General features: G+C 41.5%; 1 protein-coding gene across 1 annotated transcript in view; it reads right to left on the reverse strand.

Moving 5' to 3' along the window:
* Window positions 1–3,801: 3,801 nt before the first annotated feature.
* LRP2 (LDL receptor related protein 2) overlaps window positions 3,802–21,797 on the reverse strand; it is a 196,828-nt gene continuing 178,832 nt past the window's right edge. Inside the window, exons 68-79 of the mRNA XM_019727374.3 lie at window positions 21,138–21,266; window positions 19,848–20,068; window positions 18,885–19,061; window positions 16,324–16,443; window positions 13,660–13,750; window positions 12,751–12,818; window positions 12,484–12,601; window positions 11,883–12,012; window positions 10,686–10,787; window positions 8,986–9,093; window positions 5,589–5,660; window positions 3,802–5,410 (exon numbers count right to left, since the gene is read on the reverse strand). Of these exons, the coding sequence (XP_019582933.3) occupies window positions 5,249–5,410; window positions 5,589–5,660; window positions 8,986–9,093; window positions 10,686–10,787; window positions 11,883–12,012; window positions 12,484–12,601; window positions 12,751–12,818; window positions 13,660–13,750; window positions 16,324–16,443; window positions 18,885–19,061; window positions 19,848–20,068; window positions 21,138–21,266 (1,498 nt within the window). The 3' untranslated portion in view covers window positions 3,802–5,248. The remainder of the gene's footprint in view (window positions 5,411–5,588; window positions 5,661–8,985; window positions 9,094–10,685; window positions 10,788–11,882; window positions 12,013–12,483; window positions 12,602–12,750; window positions 12,819–13,659; window positions 13,751–16,323; window positions 16,444–18,884; window positions 19,062–19,847; window positions 20,069–21,137; window positions 21,267–21,797) is intronic.

A 21,797-nucleotide genomic window follows, 5' to 3' on the forward strand; every position in this document is an offset into this window, starting at 1 on the left:
GCATATCTATCAACAATTACTTTAAATGTAAACAGATTAAATGCTCCAATCAAAAACACAGGGTAGCTAAATGGATAAGAAAACAAAACCCTTACATATGCTGCCTACAAGAGACTCACTTCAGATTGAAAGACACACAGACTGAAAGTGAAGGATGGAAAAAGTTATTTCTTGAAAATGAGGGAAAAAGCTGGAGTAGCAATAATTTTATTACACAAAATAGAATTTGAAATAAAGGTTATAACAAGAGACAAAGAAGGATATAGTAATCCCACTTCAGAGGGTATTTATCTGAAGAAACCCAAAACACTACTTCGAGGGGACATGTGCTTCCCTATGTTCTTTGCAGCATTGTTTCCAATGGCCAAGATGTGGAGGCAGCCTGGATGTCTGTCAATGGATGAATGGATAAAGAGGAGGTGGTACATATATACAATGGAATATTGCTCGTCCATGGAAGGGAATGGGTTCTTGCCATCTGTGGCAGCATGGATAGACCTGGAGGGTATTGTGCTGAGTGGAGTGTCAGACAGAGAAAGACAGATGCAATGTGATTTCACTTATATGTGGAATCTAAAAAACAAAATAAACAAACAAAATCAAAACAAACACACAGTATTATACATTAGCCACTTTCATTTAGATTAGTAGTTCTAACCCACCTGCACATTAAAAATCACCCAAGGAGCTTTTATAAATAATTTACTTTTTTTAAAAAAAACCTCTTCCCTTCGCCTCCACTTAGCACATGATAACAATCATGGCTACTATGGATTGAGGGCTTCCTTTGTACCAGGCTTGAGGCTGTACACTCTTCACATGCATTTTCACGCTGGATTCTCACAGCCAACCTCCCAGCTTTAGAGCAAGTAGCTGGGGCTCAGAAAAATTAATGGCGGGAGGATCGCCTGGCTCCTCTGATGAAAATAATTGGTTGGACAGTTGTCCTCTTGGCAAATGACTATCATTTGGGGACACTAGTTATCAGAACAGGAATATGTACCTTTCCTCTCTAGTCCACATAAGCTGAGGACGGCATCAATGACATCTAATAGCTTCTAGAGCTATTATGCTTTGTTTCCTATCATTTATTTCAGACTATCATGGACACAAACAAAGTGAATACAGACACTTGTTGATTTTCAAACAAAATGCTCTGGATTCACTTCCAGGAAGGAGCAGCACAGAATTGGTGTGACTGAAAACTTTTGAAGTGGCAGGGGGTCAGCATGACTGGTAACTTTCCAGAGTTGACACACCCAGGTGATTTTTTGGGGTGCATCGTCTGTGGTGGTTGTGGGTAGGCCCACTGGTGGTGTGAGACAATGCACTGTCTCCCCCGCCACACCACCCCCAGCAACTGGCCTTCCTTTCCAGGGCGTCAGACCTTTCACAATATAGGTCTGTCTAACCTCCTTTGAAGTTCCATTCGTGGCCCCCACTCATCTCCTCCATGCTCCCAGCTAAACTGTATTTGATCAACATGGACTGCTTACTATGCTCAAGCACCTTGTGTATCTTCCTACCTCCTGTTTTTGCTCACGGTGTATTTTCTGATAAGAGGATTATCCTCGAACTCCTTTGCTGGCAAACTGCATCTTTCAAGGTCCAACTTAAAGATGCGTGATGAGCCCTGCCTGCTCTTCTGTGCCCCCACATACCACATTATTGGGATTCGTTTCCTCCACTGGACTGTGAGTTCCCTTGGAGAAGGTGCCATAGGTCTGGGTTGAAGAGAACAAGCTCTGGAGACAGAGCTGGGTTTAAATCCTAGCCCTACTGCTTCCTAACTGTGTGTCTTTGGGAAAGGTATTTAATCACTCTGTGCCTCATCTGTAAATTGGGGGTAACAGTACTTACCTTACAAGATTGTTATGAAACTGAGATAAAACACATTAAGTGCTCAGAACTGAACCTGGCACATGGTAAAGCGCCATTAGCTATTATTTGTATCCCTAGTGCCTAGAACACAAGAGACTATGACTATTGAACTATTGAACTGGGTGCTATGGTGGCAATTTGCAACTGTGTATGATTTGGATCCTGAGGGAAGAGGTACGTGTGTGATGATTGGGCAAATACGATGAAAGGATGTGAGTATCTAACTTATTCAGGAAAATGGCAAACACACAAGAATAGAGAGAATAGTATGCTGAACGTGTACCCCATGTCCAGCCTCAACAATCACTGACTCATGGCCAATCTTTTTGTATCTACAATCTGCTCCTTGCCCTCTCCCCAAAGCAAACCCTGGATTATTTCAAAGCAAGTGACAGATGTGAGGAAATCAATTTTATTCTTTATGCTTTTAAAAGAGCTTTCAAAAATGAAACACATAATAATATTATCCTCATTGTGATTTGTGCCCTGTGACCTAGCTGAGTGCAGAGGGGAAAGCTGAAGAAAGGCTGAGGCAAGAGCAGCCTATGGCTCCAGGCTGCAAGTCCAGCGGTCTTTCCAGGACACCTGCGAAAGCCTATGCATCTCCAACCAGCTTCCTTAGCATCCTTCCTTACTCCAGGCCTAACTAGTTCTTAATTATCTTTGAGCCAGCCTGAGCTATTCCACCTTAAAAATCAAGTAATAGTGGTGTTTTTCCCAATTCAGAGAAAAAAAACAAGTTAATGAATGGAATTCTCAATTGAAAATTCTCCTCACATATTTTTCTTAAACTCATGGTCTTTGCTTCCATTTGTCTGCAACTGAGTGCTGGTAGAACACTGAGCAAGTGTGTGAATGAATGAATGAATGAATGAATGAATGAATGAATGAATGAATGAATGAATGAATAGCAAAAAGAAAAAATCAATAGGAAACCCTGGAAACAGTGTGTTTGACAGCTTTCTGTGGATACATCTGCTGAAATTTTATATTGTGTAGTATAATACATGTCTGCTGGTAAAATTGTTCCTGCTTCTTGGGATGAAATGGTGAGCAACATGAGCTTTTCAGTCCCCTAAGCAGCCCCCTGCCCTGTCTTCCACCTGGCAGAACTTCTGAAGAGCTGCTCCGCCTGGAGAGAGCAAGGAGGTGGCACAACCCTTGCTGGGAGAGCCTACCAGGAGGGTGACACGTGACTCTCCCACTCCAATGTCCGTGTAAGTCCCAGAGGAGGATCCCGCAGCAGCAGGCTTTCGGGTTCCCTTCTACGACAGACCCAGAAAGGAAGCTAAGCAGGAAACTCATTCTCATAGAAGAAATTCCCCAGAATAATTTCTTATTGAGCTTAAAGCCCAAGACAAGTATCAAAGCTAGAAATTACAACCATTTCCAAGGTTCTCTTGCCTCCCTTTTACTCTTGGTATTCAGTTTCTGATACAGAACTCACATCCCAGAGTTAAGACATCAAAGTACACCCGCTGAAGCTTGAATTCAGTTCTGAACCAAACCCTCTCCAGCTGTGACCATCCTCGCGGCTCTTTGGTCTCAGCATGAGCAGCTCCAGGATCCCTCAAAAGGGGGTACCTCCCCTTAGCTCTGGAACACAATTACATCCTAAACCAGAACCTAGCCCAAGACCTAGGGTACAAGGAAGGAAAAGGGGAGGTGGAAATTGACTCTGAAAGGCAATTAAAGGGGCTGCTCACGCAGAGCTCAGGTGAGAACCTAAAGGAGGCTTACACTTCTTTCTGAGATCACGCTGCCAGGCCTGTCAGGGCTGAGGACTCTGGAAATTCCTCTGTCCCTATCCGAACGCTGGGCATCCCAGTTCCCCGGGTTCTCCAGCACTCAAAGCCCCAAGCTCTCTGCACAGCAAAATACCAGATTCATGACATGGGCTTAAGAAGCACACAAAAGAAGTCTGATAAAATACACATTTATTAGAAATTTTTCAGCAGCATCATTTCCATTTGCTTTTCTAATCAAAATACATTTCAAAGTAATTACAATGAGCACTCAAAATATGAGCAACAAGTATTTTGAGAACTCAGGAATAAAATAATCAGTAGTACATGTTTCATCCATCCATCCGCCCATCCATCCATCCATCCATCCATCCATCCATCCATCCAATCACCCACCCAACCATTCATTCATTTTTAAAAATGTGCAATATTACCAGAGAGAGACAGGAACTCTACTAATGTGAAAACTGACTATTCCTGCCATGGTTCCAGTTGTAGAGACTATACCCACTATTCAAGAGAAGTTGAACTCTACATTCTGATATAAATGTATGATTTAGCCAAAGGACTTAAAGAAGGCTCAATAAGAACGGTTTCCCTTTCTATTTAGTTCAACTTAGGAAATAAATAGTTATTATAATGATATTTTCACACACGGAAACAAAAACCCACTTGAGGCTTTACTTCACCAGGATTTGCTTGGTACCTTACTTTATGAAAACACAGATTGGGTTTTAGTAATTTAGCTACTGAGCTCCAGGACCACCTGAGAGTCCAGGCAAGGATGTAAACCACCCTATGGTCCATCAAGTGAAGCAGTTCATTCAATTAGATGCAAACGCTTTGCCGACTAACTTGCACTTCATGACATGGGATTTTTTTTTCCCCACAGATATTACCAAATAAAAATGTTGCCTTGGCAACTAGAGAAATAACATATGAAACAGTGTTCTGGTTAGACAATGCAAACATGAAGAAGGGTGAGACTGAATTGCTTTTTCTACCTTCTGTATTATCTGTGATATCTGCAGTCAAATCCTGATGTCTATACAATACACAGTGCCCTCTATCAATATATCTATTAATCAGGTTAACTGTAATATTTAACATTAAGTGCTGACATGTGAAAATGAACCCAAGAGTGGGGCCTGGATTCTTTCCTGGATAACTTGGGAATCTGAGTGGTGCCTCTTCTTTAGACATGGCTAAAGGCCCCAGGTGAATTCCTTCCTTCATTGGATCATTTACTGTAATGACCACCAACCAATTCAGCAGGTAGTTTTATTAGCAAATTTAATGATGTGATAATCTTTCCAAAATTTACAAATGTACAATATATTTATAACATTACCTTTAGACCTTTAGATAGCTTCAGTGCAAAGATATACATATAGTACATTGTGATAATTATTTGTAAAAATATGAGATGGCCTTAAGTAAAAAAAAAAAAAAAAAATAGACACACAAGGCATAGTTTCCAGAAACTTCCAACTACAAGTGAACAGGGGGAAAAATATATTTTTTTAATAAAGTACTGAATGTTAAGATTTATTTCATCTGTTTGTAAAAAATATATGTGCAAAAGTGTGTTTCTAATTATTCCCTAAATAATTGTAGCATAGCTACATGTCAGAGTCTTCTTTAACAAGGTTTGCTGTGTCTTTAAAAGTGTCTTCTGTTGCAGTGTAGGCTGGAGCTGGGGGTTTTTTCGGACGAGTTTTAGTAGGGAGAGAAGGTGATGGAGGTGGGGCCACAGCAGCACTTTCCTTTGGCTCATTCTCCATCTAAGGCCACAAGGAAACATAAATTAGCCATTTATTCCCCCAACATGACTGGAAACAGTTTTGCATAAAGAAGACGAATCTTACCAGCTTGCTCAGAATATCGAGTGTATGTCCAATTTAGCCAACAAGTTATTGCTAAGGAAGAATGCCTGTGCTAAGAAAAATTGTTAATAATTACCTCTGCATATATTGGATTTTCAAAGTTGGTAGTTTGTTTCAGTTTTCGTTTGAAGATATTCCATTTTGTTGCCTAAATGAAAAGCGGGAAACAGAAAACCTTCAGTAATGATTATTTTTGTGAGTTTCTTCTCCCATGTCTAGGTTTTTAAATTTTCTTTTCATGAAGGAAAAAGCAATTTGAGACCTGGTACCATGTGACCTGGCCCATGTGGTCAACTGTTCAATTCCTCCCCGGAGGGTTCCTGAACATTAACTGAAACTCTCTGGGCTCTTTTCATTTAATAATTTTAAAACACTTCCTAAGTTAGAAATGTATCGTTTACAGAATCTGTGCCCATAGTGTCCAGAAGCTTTGACAGAGACAGGCAAGAGATTTTTTTAGGGGCTGCCTGAAATTTTAAGGAAAATGCCAGATTGTACTCCCATTTCCTAAAATGTTCTTGCTCCTTGGTCAACTCAAGCACATATCCCTTCTCCATTCATCATTTCTTCCTATAATCGTATTAGGTTGGTGCAAAAGTAATTGCGGTTTAAAAGGTTAAAAAGGGTAAGGTGGTGGGGGGGTGGGAGATGAGGGTAAGGGGGATCAAATATATGGTGATGGAAGGAGAACTGACTCTGGGTGGTGAACACACAATGGGATTTATAGATGATGTAACACAGAATTGTACACCTGAAATCTATGTAATTTCCCTAAAAATTGTCACCCCAATAAATTTAAAAAAAAAAAAAAAAAGGTTAAAAAAATTTTGCAAAAACCGCAATTACTTTTGCACCAACTGAATACTTTTATGGGAAACTTTCTATGTCAGGGACTCTTCTGAGTTTTACAAGTTCCTGACTTAATCTTCCCAACTACTCTGTGAGCTAGGGGCTCTTACTATCTCTATTCTACAGATGAGAAAACGGAGTCATAGCAAGATCATATAACCAACTGTAGGTATAAGAGCAGACAACGACTACAGGACTTAGAGGCCCATAAACTGAAGAACCAAAGAGAAATCATCCCAGATTATGGTGGACGCGCCGTCTTGCGGAAAAGTTGGCTGCGGTGGCAGTGGGCACAGTTCTGGCTTCCAGATGAAGGGAGAGAAGGGACCAGGAGATGGGGAACAGATCGCCTACTCCAGCAGGTAGCTAGGGTAGCCTATATGTTCTACAGAATATCTCTCGCTCTGTGAAAATAGGGGGCCAGCATGAGGGAGTGGGGAGCAGATGACTACAGGAGAAGAGGCCCTTCCCTTTAACTTGCATTTAAGTGAGCTCCCCCTACTCTATGTACGGTCTCCCCCAAGGGGAAGATGAAGACACTCAGGTCAGAGCCTGGTCTCTAGAAGCTTACACTTAAACGGGGAAGGCCAAAAACTGAAACGTCATTGCTTCAGTATGGAATGGTTATTTGGAATTAAGCAATTATTAACAAGGGAAATGGTGGTGATTTTCATTTTTATCTCCTTGGCAAATTCAATGCTTGTCAACATGACTTTTGGAAAATCATAGGACTGAGTCACAGGAGTTCATTTTCTTAACTTTTAAGTTCTTTGAGCAGATTTATCCATGAGAAATACATTTGTGAGCCTCCTTGGCACATTAATGTCAACCTAGGGTGACCTTCACCAGGGCCTCTATAGTTTTCCAGTCACACTGGCTGTTATCTCAGTGCCCAGGAGGCAACCAATACAGAGCATGGAGGACAGACCTTAAAGGGTCTCAGCCTCACCTGATGAAAACAATAACTAACTAACTAAGAGGAAGAACTGACACACTGCAAAGATGGAGGTGAGAAATAAAAGGACTACAACTGGTGAAGACCTGCTCTTATCTGAAAGAGTCTTTCAGTGTTCGTTTTGCTTTTGATGACTGATGCGCTTGTCAGAGGCTGCAGCGGCCCCACCACGCTCCCCTTCCAGCTCTGTGTAGGGAGGAGGGTCACTGAACTACAATGGACTGGGAATAAAATGGCCCACTGCCTCGGGCTTCAGCCAGACTTGGGGAACCAAATAGGTGACGTTCAAGTATTCTGGTGTCTGTGGAAAATTAATCTTCAAAGTCTACTTTTTAATGTTGCTTGAAGAAAAAATTCAGTCCCTTGAAAAATATAAAACTGCAAATTCCTGTCTAAAACAACATTTGTGTGTGTGTGTGTGTGTCTGTGTGTGTGTGTCTCAGAAGAATATATTAGTAAATCCAATGTGAAAAGGGGTCAAAGAGCCCTTTGTTATGAGCTCTTCTCATCTGCATCATTTAGTGCAACTTTTATTGTGACCTGAACAAGCATAACAGGAACCAATCTCTGAAGTACTTAAAAATCCAAAATGACCTCCAAGCTAACTTTGCAAATACCAGCTCTGGGTATAGATTATGCAGTTTGAGAAATAAGGATTGTATAAAATGGTAAGATGTCTAACTACCCTTAGACTTGTGTTTATATTATTTCATAGAAGTCATAGAACCTTAGAACTGAGACATTCCAGATCCTATTGTTCTCACCTGCGAAGGTGGGGAGAGGATTTCTGGGCTCACAATGCACTGGGGGAGACACTCCTGGCACTGAGTGGACTGAGGCCAGGATTACTAAAATTCCCTGCGATGCATATCGTTTTATACCACAAAGAACCATCCCACCAATAGACCAATAGTACCCTCAATGAGAAATATTAAGGTAAAATAGTTTGCCCAGAACCAAACAGCTAGATCTTCGATAGCGTCATGTGTGTCCATTAAAACCAATAATATAGTATCCATTAATATACAGCTTTATATCAATTTTATTATTGAATTTCTCTGTGTAGACCAAATACTCTACAAATTTCAAGTGGCCTGCAGACATGGTAGGGAAGCTCTGTCTAGTGGTCTTTTTTCCTTTTAAGCTCCACTATTAAGCGCTGTGCTTGGCACACTGAGGGCAAGGATGTTGGTTGGGCAATTAGATGAACAAAGAGGGTATAAATTAGTGCCATCTAGTGGTGAACCTAGGTGACGGCAGTAGAGCTAAGAACAATATCCGTTATTAAAGGAACAAAGATGTCCACTGTAGAAAAACTGCATTACACAAGAAAGGAAAGGGTCTTCCCTATGTATCCTTGACACAGTGAACTCTTTATTGATAGTAAGTCATTCTCTCAAATTAAACGCCTCTAGTCTGAAGGGGCTGCATCCAGAAGTCTGTTGCCCTTCTTTTCGGAACATCACGCTCATCTCAATGTTACAATGTAGATTTAGTTTGGTAGAAAGTTTTTCAATTTATAACTTTTCAAAATTATTTTTATTAACTGACGATATATCTTGGGGTCTGTGAGCCTATCAGGGTCTCCCTAGTTTGCGTAGGATTAACACCCCTAGCAATTGCAAAGTCCTTTACAAATCCCCTATTATCTGTCATCAGCCTCTGTTACCTGAGTTCCATCAGCACTTGGGGAAGTTGGCTTTGTGTCTGGAGCTACCTCAGAAGGGTTCATGGCACTTTCATAGTTCTTATTATCCACGTTTTCAGATGCAGTCACCTGTGCAAATATTAGAGGCCATTAACCAGTGTGGAAAGAAGTTTTGCTGTAAAGTTTCTTACTAAGTCTTTGGTTCTATTTGCTCTCCCACAGATCTGCTCTGGCACCATTTTTATTACATGCAACTGACCCCAGGACCCAGGAATAACTACCCCTCCCATCTCCCCAGAATCAGAACCGCTAAGTCATTTATCTCATGCCTTAATCCTGGAAGGCAAATATACCCAGCACTGGTCACGCGCTCACTTAGTAACAGCAATTTCTACTGTGTTCTCTGTACCCCCTTATTCCCACTGTTGACCATATTTTTGGATAAAAGATACTCTGGTTCTACATTGGCACCTGATATTCTAGAAGAATAGCATAAATCATTCCCAAACTCATCGGTGAACTGAGAATCTTATCTTTGGATGTTTAAAATAAAATTAATAATTCCAGAGGACTGCTAAAAGGGGGTTGAATTTTTGAAACAAGAGGCATAATGGAATTAATACTCCTCTAGACATTCCTTCTTAAGCCCAAATTACCGTGGATATCTAATTAATACATTACAGGTAGAAATTCACTCTTTCTTCTGTATTTTTACATTTGCTTCATTTCTTCTCAAACTTGGATATATGTTTGTAAACATGTCCTCATTTTGCTTCAAGGAAAAATGCCAACTAAAAATGTTATATCTATTTCACCATGTGATTCAAGTTTTCCTATCTGGATATGAAAGGATTAGACAAAATGCTTTCAAGAGTCAACTATTTCTGATCTTAAGAAAGCTATTCATAAAATAAACATTTCTATCTTGTATTAAAATGTACCATATCTGATAAGTTCAAAAGAAGTGCAGATATTAACATTAAAACTGTATTTCGCTGAGGCTGCCATTGTTTGGACAAAGAAAGAGAGGCTAACAGTTGACAGACAGTGGGAGTGATGCTGGGGCCATGGATCCCAACCTAATGAAAAGTTGTTCCCTTCGTCCAGACTCCTAGCTCATCTCCCTCGTCCTCTTGAAGGTGAGTGAGTAACAGGGCTGCACCAAAGGGAATTTAGATATCTGCCTTTCAAGGGTGGAGACTTTTGTATACATGTTGTGCTTTTCAGAAAAGCATGAGAAAGGCAAGCGCAGGGAGGTCACCTCAAATCTCACCCTCATGATACCAACAAGAACCCAGAAAGGGATAGCCAGTCCCCACACCTCTGCACAAGGACGCGATAATCATCCATTCATTCATTTCACAGATATTTATGGAGAGTCTGTGTGTGTCAGGCACTGTTTGCCAAGCCTCTGAACAGACTCATCGCTCTTGCTCTGACCACCTAGAATGAAAGGGCTCTTAGGTCTGCACCCGCAGAATGGTTGTCAAACCTCAACGACTGTGCCACAGAACAGGATTCTGATTGTTTTCAGGTCTCATATCCTTGGATGAGTCCTGCCACTGCAGACAGTCAGACAGTGAAGCTGAGGACTGGAGCACTGTGTCTCCTTCCACGTGAGGGAAGGTGAGGCAGCCCGGCCCCTAGAGGGCATTCATTATGCGACAGCGCCAGAGCCAGCAGCAGTGGCACCGGAAAGAAAGGACGATGCGACTTCTCACCTGTGGAGGCTGAGCCACTTTGATAGCACTGTCCCTGGTTGCATACATTGGGTTTTCAAATATTATGGGCTGCTTCCCCATCTCCATGGCAAAGTGATCACTCTGATAAAGAAAAAAAAAATTACTGATCTGGTTCACACATAGAGGAAGGTGTCCCCCTCTCACCTGGAGGCATGCTAGGTACCATGGAGAAGCTCCTTTTGAAAGCCCAAGAAGAAACTGAAAAAATAAAAAGCGGAGGGGGAGGGGAAAGAGGTGAAGGAGAAGGAGAAACCAGCAGAGACACAAGGCCTCCATACGGCAAACCATCATGTAAAGTAACATAAATGTATTCATCCATCAGCTCAAGAAAATAGAAACACTCTTCCTATATCTACGGCTCCTTAGTACAAATACTCACTTAGGGACTGGATTTGGACAACAGAGAAAAGGGTGAATGGTAGAAGCAGAGCAAAGAAGAGAAGAGGGAGGGGAGAAAGAAGAAAGAATGGATAATATTGTGCTTTTAGACAGAGATAAAAATGAAAGCTTTGGGGAAAAGACAGAATACTGAAAATGATTTCCCAATACTTATTATGATTGTATGGATTATACTGTACTAGTCCACTCACAAAATATCCATTTGGTTCTCACAGAAGGTATTATTGTACCAATTTTATAGATGGGGGCAGTGAGGGTCAGAGAGATCAAGCTCCATGCCCATTATTACATACTTAGAAGGTGGCAGAATTGTGATTTGAACCAACCATTGGCTCTAAAAAAAAAATCATGATTTATTCCATCACTATACATTGGTGGGAAAATATATGAGACTAAGAAACATATATTTCCCTACTCCTTCCTTTAAACATACAAAAAGTCATCAAGTAAAAAGATAATATCATGCCCTCTCTCCCCTTTCCCAATAATCGTAAAACTGTTTAAGATTCCAATTAAATATTCCAATTAAACTTATTTATGATTCCAATTCAACAGCTTAGAGCAGGGGTAAATTTCAATTTTATTACTATTTTTACACACATTTCTGCAACAGACCTAATGTTTTCTAACTTTGTGTAGTAAACACTTTATTCTGAGAAATATAAAGTCTTTTTTTGGTTTCTAGGTTAATTTTATTCTTTATAAAAAGTGTCTTTTTCTTTTTTAAAGTAAACCAGTAAAAATGACAACCTTCAGTTATTCTGAAACCATACTCACCATCACCATTGCTCTGTCAATAGCAGACTCAGGCCCAAAACCAGACACTCCAATATCCATGTTAACATCCGCCCCTGATCGGAAAGTCACCCCATTTCCATTTTCAGAAGATTTGACAAGACTGCTTAAGCTGAAAAGAAGTAATCGAAATAGAGTTCCTATTTTTTTGTCACAACCTTTTGCAATAGTACCCTTTCCTCCATCATATTGCTAAATCTTACTTAAATGAAATGTTCAATCTCTTCTCTGAATGTATACACAAACATGGTAGTGAACGCCCTTAGCTACCCTGGAAATATTAAAGCTTTGGACTCGCAGGGATAAAGCCTGGCCCATCACACAGCCAACTACGTTCTCCAGCGTGCCCACCAGGGGGCACAATCATTTGGCCTATAAAATGGGATTAGCATTCAAGCTTTAAAGAAGCGCTTGATTAAGAAGTTGTGATTTGAAGTGACTTCTTTAAGTTCACTACTTTTTCTTCCTGCAGAATAGGTGAATTGCATATTGTGCTTTCTTGACTTAAAAAAAAATGCTAAGTTATTCACATAGTCGTATCGCACAGGCTTCTAAAATCAATATTCCACACAATGAAACTGACCTGGGCAGCTTGGGCAGAGAAGGCAAAAGGGAGCCAGTTTTCCTATAGTGAAAAAATCCTAATGTCGCCAGAGCTCCAATAATGATGATCAGAATGACTGTCAACAGCACAGCCATTGCTGCCGTCCAGGAGGGAAGAAGAGAACATATTAACATGCGAAGCAGAGGAACCATTCATTCTTCAAAGACTGGGTTAAAAAGAATATAAACAGCATTCAATTTAGGTACTGTGAAGTATTTCCAAGTTGTTCATATTCTTAAAACTCACTTGTTCCTGGAGAAACTCCTCTTGAAAGCCCTATTTCACAGTAATTTCCCATGTAGCCACTAGGACACCTGAAAGTAAAAGAATTGTTCACAAGGGGTTGCCTTCTTAGGTGTCTGTTGCAATTTTATAAGCACATCTTGAGGTAGAGAGAGGTTTGACTACGTAAATTAACATGTTGAACAGACAGTGTATCCTGTATGACTTTCGTTTATTCTGCCAAGAGATGAGAGGCAGAAAGAATAGCAGTCTGACTTTGGAAATTCACTTTCAATACAATAGCTGTGGCACCTACAAGGTCAGCCTTATCAAATAAACTTAACTGGCGTCTTTTCTAATCTATGGAATGTTTCCTTAGAGAGTGAAAATGGAAACCATGATTATGTCCTTTCCTCTGATGTACTTTCATTAAATGCTTTTTAAAGACCTCCATTTATCTTGTTCTGTTAGAGCTTTCTCAATAATTCTCTTCTTTCCATGTCTTTAGCTCAGACTCTGCTTGTCATGTGTGCCTGGTCCTGAAGCACCTCTGATGACAGCTGCTCTCCCACAATCCAATTGTAACTGACAATACCAGGTGAGTAAGAAAATGTGGTCGAAGTCATTTCTCTAACGCCTTGCTCCCCAAAGTGTGGCCCACACTTCTGTGGTTTGTCCCGGCAGCTCGTTGGAAATACGCTGTGAATGACATGAGCTTTTGAGCCAGACCCCTGCTGGTTCTTCTGCATGTTACAGTTTGAGAAGCACTGCCTTTGTTCTTTGTGGATCCCCCCAAGGGAGGGCCAGCTGGGTAAGGTGTGACAATTAGTGAACTGGCAAGGTTCCTGTACCTGTTTTTCTGGCTACTTTAAGGTCTTGAATTCCCTCAGAAGAGGCAAGTTCTACAGCTCAGAACTCAACATTCAGACTTACTTGCATTTGGGGAAGTCATTCTCATCAAAATAGCAATTTCCTCCGTGCATACACCTGCATGGGGCGGGCATGGTGATGGGATTTTCGATAGCTGCAGAAAGGCAAAGCCATGCAGGTGTTAGTGAGCCATACTCAGCACAGCACTAATATCATGCAAACCTGCTTCCAGCCCAGGGTCTGAGGATGGGGGTGTGATGAAGGCAGGGAACTTAGTCTCCCTTTAAAAACATTACCTTCCCGTTAAGTCAGATGAATTTCCTTACCAATAATAAGGTCTTGGGGAATAACATACATTTGATGGAAAGAAAGGGGCAGTTTATAACATTTTTCCCCACCCACAAAACAGTGGAGAGATTCTAGACTCCTGAACACACATTAATAGTCAAAAGAAACTTGTGGTAAAGGAATCTCTTAGGACATTCACCTTCTCATTTGAAGTGTTCAGAATTCTCCTCTATGAACCCAGTCAAAATCGAGAGTTCATGTTAGGCACACCTCCAAACTTCAACTAAACGCTCCAAAGCATCAGCAAACCATCAACCAATAGACAGACACATAGATACAGATATGTGGATGCTTGAGAGACAGCTGGTGAGAGATCTCTTCCCTTTTTTAAGTCCTCCAAAACTGCCTTTGCTCTGGGTCCCTGCTCCAGCTCAGACCCCCATATCTTTGGATATGCCTGATAGGTCATTAGAGTTTCCATGTCTTGTGCCTAGAAGATGCTCAATAAGTATTTATCACCTGTGTGTTTATTTAAGGAGTTCGGATACCCTTTTGGCTCAGTCCCTCAATTTGAGTCTCTACTTAAAATTCTCTTTATTAGAGAGGCCTTTCCTCCATCTAAAAAGGCAACCCCACTCTCTTCCTTCTTTTGCTTTACTTTTCTCCTTTTACTTTTACCACCTGACATATATTTATTGGGTTCTCTACTTATGGTCCTATTAGAATATAAGTTCAACGAGAGCAGGGGGTTTGTTTGTTTTGTTCACTCTGTTATCTCCAGCATTTACCACAGTACCTAGTACATAGTAGACACTCACAAAACACTTATTAAATTAATTGATTAATTAATATACCAAAGCAAGACCCCATATGCAATGACTACCATCACTAACATGCTTGCTTTGGTTAAAGTTCTTTTAAAAGAGAATCTTAATATAATCTACTTGGCAAAAACTGTAAATGAGGAAAGTAGCAAATGACATGACAACCTGGACAACACCTCTCCTTCAAAATGAAATTGCAATCAATGTAAGAACAATCCATCTACAGCACAAATCTCAAAAGCTTTAAATTGTCATTTTGTTCACAATGTTGCTAAATATTGTAATCTTGCCAGTATTTCCCCAGTAGCCCTGGAATGAGAGTAGGAGTAGGGGAAGGGAGGCAGAGGGAAGCCATTTTTATTCCCTGAGCTCATTATCTAAACCTGCCAACTTTTCAGCCTGTCTGTAGAGTCTACAGGTCCTGTCTTGTGTACCTGCTTGCTCCCCCTGGTGGTAGAAGGTGGTGGTTAAGCCTCTTCATTTCCCCATTGGCTAAAACTGGGAGACGTGAGCCATAAAATGGGCTGCTAGTGAACTGCAGGATGATTTTTTAATGTGCTTATCAAGCAATGAATAGTTAGGGACACTAGTTATTCCCCATGGCTTATTAGCTCCTCAATTTAGTCACTGAGGAAAGGTCTTGCCAAGCACAGATCATCCATAGCATTTGGTATGAGATTTCAACCACTGCTTCTTTACTCTAGCCCCCATCCCCCAACAACATAATGTACCTTTTAAAATGTGGCCCCTCTGCACTTGAAATGAGCATGTGAGGAAAACAGTGAACCTCCTCTAGCCCTCCTCTCTGTACTGTATAAGGCCCCCTACTGCAGGAACCTGGTCTTCCACCTTGAGGAATCCAGCTAAGGTTGAATGTATTCTGGGGTGATAGTCATCCAGTAAGGGGTGGAGAAAGGAGGGAGAGGCCTTACAGAAAATCACATTTCAAAATGTCTTTGCAAAACAACACAACAGTAGGTTTAGAGGCACTGGATCTATATCTCTGCTGATCTTAGCAAGTAATTCTCAGAAATCATTGGAACACAAGTTCTGTTTGGCCCCTTAAGTCCCATTCAGCTCTGTTCATATGTGCTCCATCTCTCCTTCCTCCTTCCAGCCACCTGACATGCGAGGCGACTGCAGGGTCTCAGCTCCCGCTCCCCACATAAGAATGCAGGATATGGATAGGCCAAAAAGGAACACCAATGAAGCCATAGATAGGGGAGTCATACCATTATAGTCTCACTGGAGGCTGGATCCACACGACCTGCAAACTGCTGTCTGCTTCTCTGCATGCCAACCAACTGACTAACCAACCAATGCAGCCACGATAGTTATATCAGTAGCTAATTGGCTAACTGGTTACAGCTGATGGCCAATTAGCCGCAGTTGATGGCCATCTACTACCCGAACCAGCACCTTTCCATGTGAGGCCGAGAGCCTGGAAACTGCTCTCTGGGACTCTGTCCCCACACCATCCCCACTCCATTCTGCAAAGGACCCAGTCCACAGAGCCTTCAGGCTCCTAAAGAAGGTGAAGCATGGGTAGAAAATCTACTAAAGAAAGCAGAGCAGCTCTACCAGGCCCCTGTGGCTTCCCAGGCTGTGCCCCTACCTGCATTACACTCGGTGATGCTCCCCTCTACAAAGGTAGACCCTTGGGGACAGGCGCAGCTGTATCCTCCAGGTCTCAGGAGGCAGAGATGGCTGCAGATATTTTTACAGCGGTTGGGCACTGGAAAGCAGATGAGAACAGCAGTTAGGTTCTGAGGAGGAAATGAATACCCCAACCAAAGATATGCCATTCAACTGAGTTGTGGCCCTGCCAGGTGACATGAAAGCCCAGGCAGCATCCTAACATCTCTAGGCCACGTGTCACCTGCCACCCCACCAAAGTGGCACAGTCCCTCCCGCTTCTGCACTACTCACATTTTCTGCTGACATCGCTTGTCTTCTCTATTGCCTTGGCAGGTTTGGAAGGCAGTCTGGTCACTGTACAACCTCACAAACTAATCAGTGCTAAGCAATTTGAGATAGTTCAAAACACCAGTAAGACCCCATTATTATATCAAGATTTGTCAGTACCCAAATTTGGACAGGTCATAATGGTGGTCCATCCAAAGCCTATATTGGATGCAATTTCCACCCTCAGCCTCCAAGGAGAATTTCCTTATTTGTAGGACAAGGATATTTAAATCTATGATTATCAGGATCAACAGGGAGCTATTGACAACGATGGATGCCACAGAAACTCGTATTTAAATTGGTCTGAGGTAGACATCCAGTATTACCACTAAAAGTTCTTCAGGTAATTCTAGAGTCTTCTGAATTCTACCTTAGCATATATTATGATCTATCCAAGGATTAGATAATCTCTAAATTCCTTCTCAGACTATCATTCTGTGATCCTGAGTCTTTATCATCCACAATGTAACCAGTGACAAGGCATGTCGATAAAATAAGGCATGTCCCGAATGCCTCACTCAGAATCTGTCCCATTTCCATTTCTTCAGCTCTCTAGAGCAGAGGTTTTCAAACTTTACTGTAATATGAAACAACGGGGGAATCAGATTCAAAACTGCAAGGATGGGGTGACAGTCTGCATTTCTAACCAGCTCCCACATGATGCCAATGCTACTGGTCTATGACTCCCACGTTGAGCAGGGATTCCCCAAATGTGGTCCCTGAACCAGCAAATTAGCATCAGTTGAGTACTTGTTAGAAACTCAAATTAGGCCACCTCAGGCATATTACATCAGAAACCCCTCAGGTGTAGCCCAACAATCTGTGTTCAACAAGCTCTCTAGGTGATTCTGACACAAGCTAAAATGTGAGAACTATTGGTCCAGAGTGAATGCTAACTGGGCATAGCTGGGTGGGGTCTCTGGCCTACACAGCACCCGGCACTGGCCTTTGGGGGCTCAGAGCATGGGCTGATGGTGATGCTTCCCCTTCAGAGGAAGTCTCCGGACTTGGCTCTGTCTGAATCCTAGGCAGTCTTCTCTGCAGGGGCCAGAAGGGGCTCACCGTTGTACTGTGCTCTCCCCTCCTGCCTTTGAAACTGCTGAGTGGGAGAGCCACAGGAGCTTTTAGGACACGAGAGCTGGAGTGTTTTGGAGTATCAGCAATTACTACCAACACAAGGCAGTTAGTCCCTAGAAAGGGCCTTTGCCACCAGTGTCACTTCCTGTGAGGCTCAGCTCTGAGTTCCAATTTGCCAAGGCTGATTCAGGGTCTCAGATTATCAGTGAATTCAAGGGGACCTCAGGTTCCACCTTTGTTTCACATACAGGGATGGGAAGGGAGGTGACTTGTCAAAGGTCACATAGCTGTAGAGATCAACCTGAATCTAGGTATACTGATCACGGGACCAGAACAGAAAGATGCTGAGCTTTAGGTTGAATGGAATTAAATTTAAAAGATCATTTCTGTTTAAAACCCATCTGTTGGTTGTGTAACTTGGGCACACGAGTTATTACATCTCTCCCATCCTCAGTGTCCTTATAGGTGACATGAGAATAAAACCTCATTATACAGTTTTGGAGAATATTAATTAAAGTAACAGATGTCTGGGTTAGCACTGAAGAGAGAATCTGACATATAGAACTTAAAAGTTCAGTTCCTTTCCTCACTTGAAAAATGTCCCTTCCCTTTCAGCTTATTCCTTACGATGAATTAGACCTGATGAAGCAGAACCAAGAATTAAGAAAATGAGAAAGAGGAGAGGGGGTAGAAATGCATCTGATGGACAGTTTTAGAGTAAGTCTCTTATAGCTCAGGATAACTTGACTAGTCTGGTTTTACAATTGCAAGAGCGAGTAAGACTAATGATGTCCAGGAAATCCATTTTGTGACTTATTGACCCAACTCACACTTAGCAGGGACCTGATGCCTGCTGGATTCTGTGACCTGGAAATACAGATCCGTAACTCCAAACAATGAGGACTGAAATATTTTTACTTCATTCTGCTGGTGGTGTACATAATTTCGTTTGACCTCTAATTTTCTTTCTTTTGTCAAAATAATTAAAATACTCTCTCTCTCTCTTTCTCTCTCTCCCTCTCATTCTCTCCACGCACCAAGAGATCAGCCTATTATAATGCACTACCATTTTCCAACAATATAGCCATTAATTTGAAATAATAATGAACATCATATTCCAAGGTTGATGATTACCTGACTGATTATATCTGTGTTGATGAAAGACTCGAACTTGCGTGAGCCAAGGGCTCACTGTCAGCATTTTCTCTTTCTCGTCTTGCCCAAATTTATCTTGTGTCCATACTTCTCCCTTATCCTTAGATACCCAGTATAACCGGCCTTCAAAGATGTCCACACTATAAGGGTTCATTGCTGCTTACCCACAGGGTCAAAACAAAACAAAACAAGGTTACTGAAAAGAAAATACCCTAACCCCACTTCTCCATCAGACAACATTCTGCTTGAAATGATCCCTAAAACCACGCCTTGAAATTCCAGGAACATTCAGGCAGACTTTCCGTATATGAGACTGCAAAAGTGTGCTGTGCTGGGAAATCAAGATAATCGATATTAAACTAGATTAATGCCTACCGACTAACACAAATTATAGGACACTTGCTCACTTTTAAGTTGCTGATTTTATTTTATTCTTGGGAAATGTTCTGTATGACAGAGATTTTTTTCTTTTTTCTTTGAACATAAGACACCACTTATCAGGTAAACCTGATATGTGCTGGATTGTTGCAGTAATGCTGAGTCTGGATAAGAAAACAAAATACTTCTTTTCTTCTAGATGTTTCCAGTTGTACATAATAAATAATCTGGCACATTAAAAACAAATGTGTCTAGAAGTGGCTAGACATGGATGACCACTGATACACATGAGTGCTGCCTCTACAAGACAACCTAACAGGAAACAGTTATTTTGATACCTGCTGCTGAGAGCATTTCTTTAAAATTATGTAAAAAGAACAAAAAGGACCTAATTATTGCTAATAGTTTCATTTGCATTTAAATCAGCAACTGGGAGCTGGAGGGGAGTGGTATCTAGGAAACTATATAAACCATTTATTAAAAGCAGGGTTCCTTTTTGAGAAAATGAGCAGAGACTGGAACTAGATGATTTTTTAATACATTAAATTCTAACTCATTTCTCACCTGCACTGGCAATGATTCTCCTATCAGTCCCATCATATTTTATGGTTTCAATAGTTTTCTCTTTGAAGTCACTCCAGTAGATCCGATCATTGTTCAAATAATCAATAGAAAGGCCAGTTGGCCAACCAAGGTCCTCATGAACCAGGGTGTTCCGATGCTGCCCATCCATCCAGGCAGACTCGATTTTAGGTTCTTTGCCCCAGTCGGTCCAGTACATCAGCCTGTAACAGAAGGTTTCTTCATTGCAGCATTTCATCTAGTGAGCCATCTTCCCTGAAAGGAAGCATGGACTTCCAAAAGACAAATCAACTGTTTTCCTGGGTGCTAAGTGACACTATTTATCTACTTTACTTTAGAAGACAGGGAGAGAAAGGGGGCAGCCAGTGCATCTGGGGTCTATCCTTCTGGAACACTGCACTTCCTCCATAGAAACTGCCCAGCACTGCCCGAGGATATACATTCAGACCCTTTAAAATATATACGTAATTACAAAAGCTGTTCCTTCTTCAAAAAAATATTTATTGATGATTGCTGTGTGAGAGGCACAATTCTGTATTTGAGATGTATCAGAGAACAAACAAGGATTCCTACCCTCATGGAGCTTATGTCCTAACTCTTTTAAAATGTATTATTTTCCATCCAATGAATACTTAATTAGAGAAGAATTTCATAGACCAGGGATTGCATTACTTCGAATACCTAAAAAGGACCAGGCAGGCAAGATAAATGAGTGGATCAGAGCAGTGACAAATGTTGAGTAAAGGGGAAAGCAATACCCTCTCTAAAGGTTCCAGGCAACACCGAATCAAGGAAAACATACCTATCTAGTGTTATGAGTCCTTCTGATTTTTCAAGCCCAAAATACAGATTAAAAAAATTTTTTTTACGTTAGCAAATAAGTAAAACAAAAAACTTAAAGCTCTGTTAGTTCAAATCAAATATGCATATGGGCCATATTTAGCCCACCAGCCACCACTTTGCAATCTCCAGTCTAAATCAATCATCAGGCATAGGCCAATCCTTAGATTCCATTGAGGAATGTGTGGGCTCTGGAAACAAGGTTGCCAGAGGCCTTCCCCTTACACAGCATCAGTCTAAAGCCTGCTTGGTCCTAAATGATCTTTAGGGCACATTATAATTCTTAAAAATAGTCATAGATGCCACTACAAAAAAAAAAATCCAAGAAATTTTCAGTACAATTAGGAAAAAAATAATTAAACATGCAATTTTTTTTTGAGAATCCAGTAGAAAATATCTGTTAGAATGTTAAAGACTCTTTCAAGTACTTACCCTAGCTTAGGATTCACGACCACTGCAGCTGGTTGATCCAGTTGGGTAGAAATCAGCCACTTTCTATACCTTCCATCAAGTTTAGCCACCTCAATCCTTTGACTCCTGGCATCTGACCAGTAAATATGCCTGAATTTAGAACGACAAAGTTAAACGCCTGAAAAGTATAGACTGGTCACTTCTGGGGAGGAGGTTTGAAGATGAGAGCATTTAACTTGGAAGTTCTGGCTGGTGAGACAGCTACTCAGATACTGTGATCCCAGCACAGTATCCCTCTCTCAGGAATGCCCCAATTTCTGCAGCCAAGGGGACGTTTGGAAGGTTACAAGTACAAAAAGGAGGCAAGGAGGGGACTCCTGCCTGACCAGCCAAAAAGCTGAACCAGCCAAGGTCCGGCATGAAGATAGACCTCACATCTGGCATTAGTATGAGACATGTACTTCTAGGGAGAAGTCGTAAACACGGTTGGGCTGCCCCTTTAATCCTCACTGGCTGTGAGGCGGCTGAATCAGCCAAGAGCCCCACTGGAATCAACAGGAATATGGCTTCAGTTCCAAGGATGGGAAATAGGCTTTCAAAGTAACAAGCTCAGCCAGGCCACCCTGTCTTCTTCCATCCCTAAAACTGCAGGTCTCAGTCTCTCACAGGCAGAGACCGTTC

The sequence above is a fragment of the Rhinolophus sinicus genome, chromosome 17 (genome assembly GCF_057876585.1).
Source record: "Rhinolophus sinicus isolate RSI-liver-muscle chromosome 17, RSI-T2T, whole genome shotgun sequence".
NCBI classification, from domain to species: Eukaryota; Metazoa; Chordata; class Mammalia; order Chiroptera; family Rhinolophidae; genus Rhinolophus; species Rhinolophus sinicus.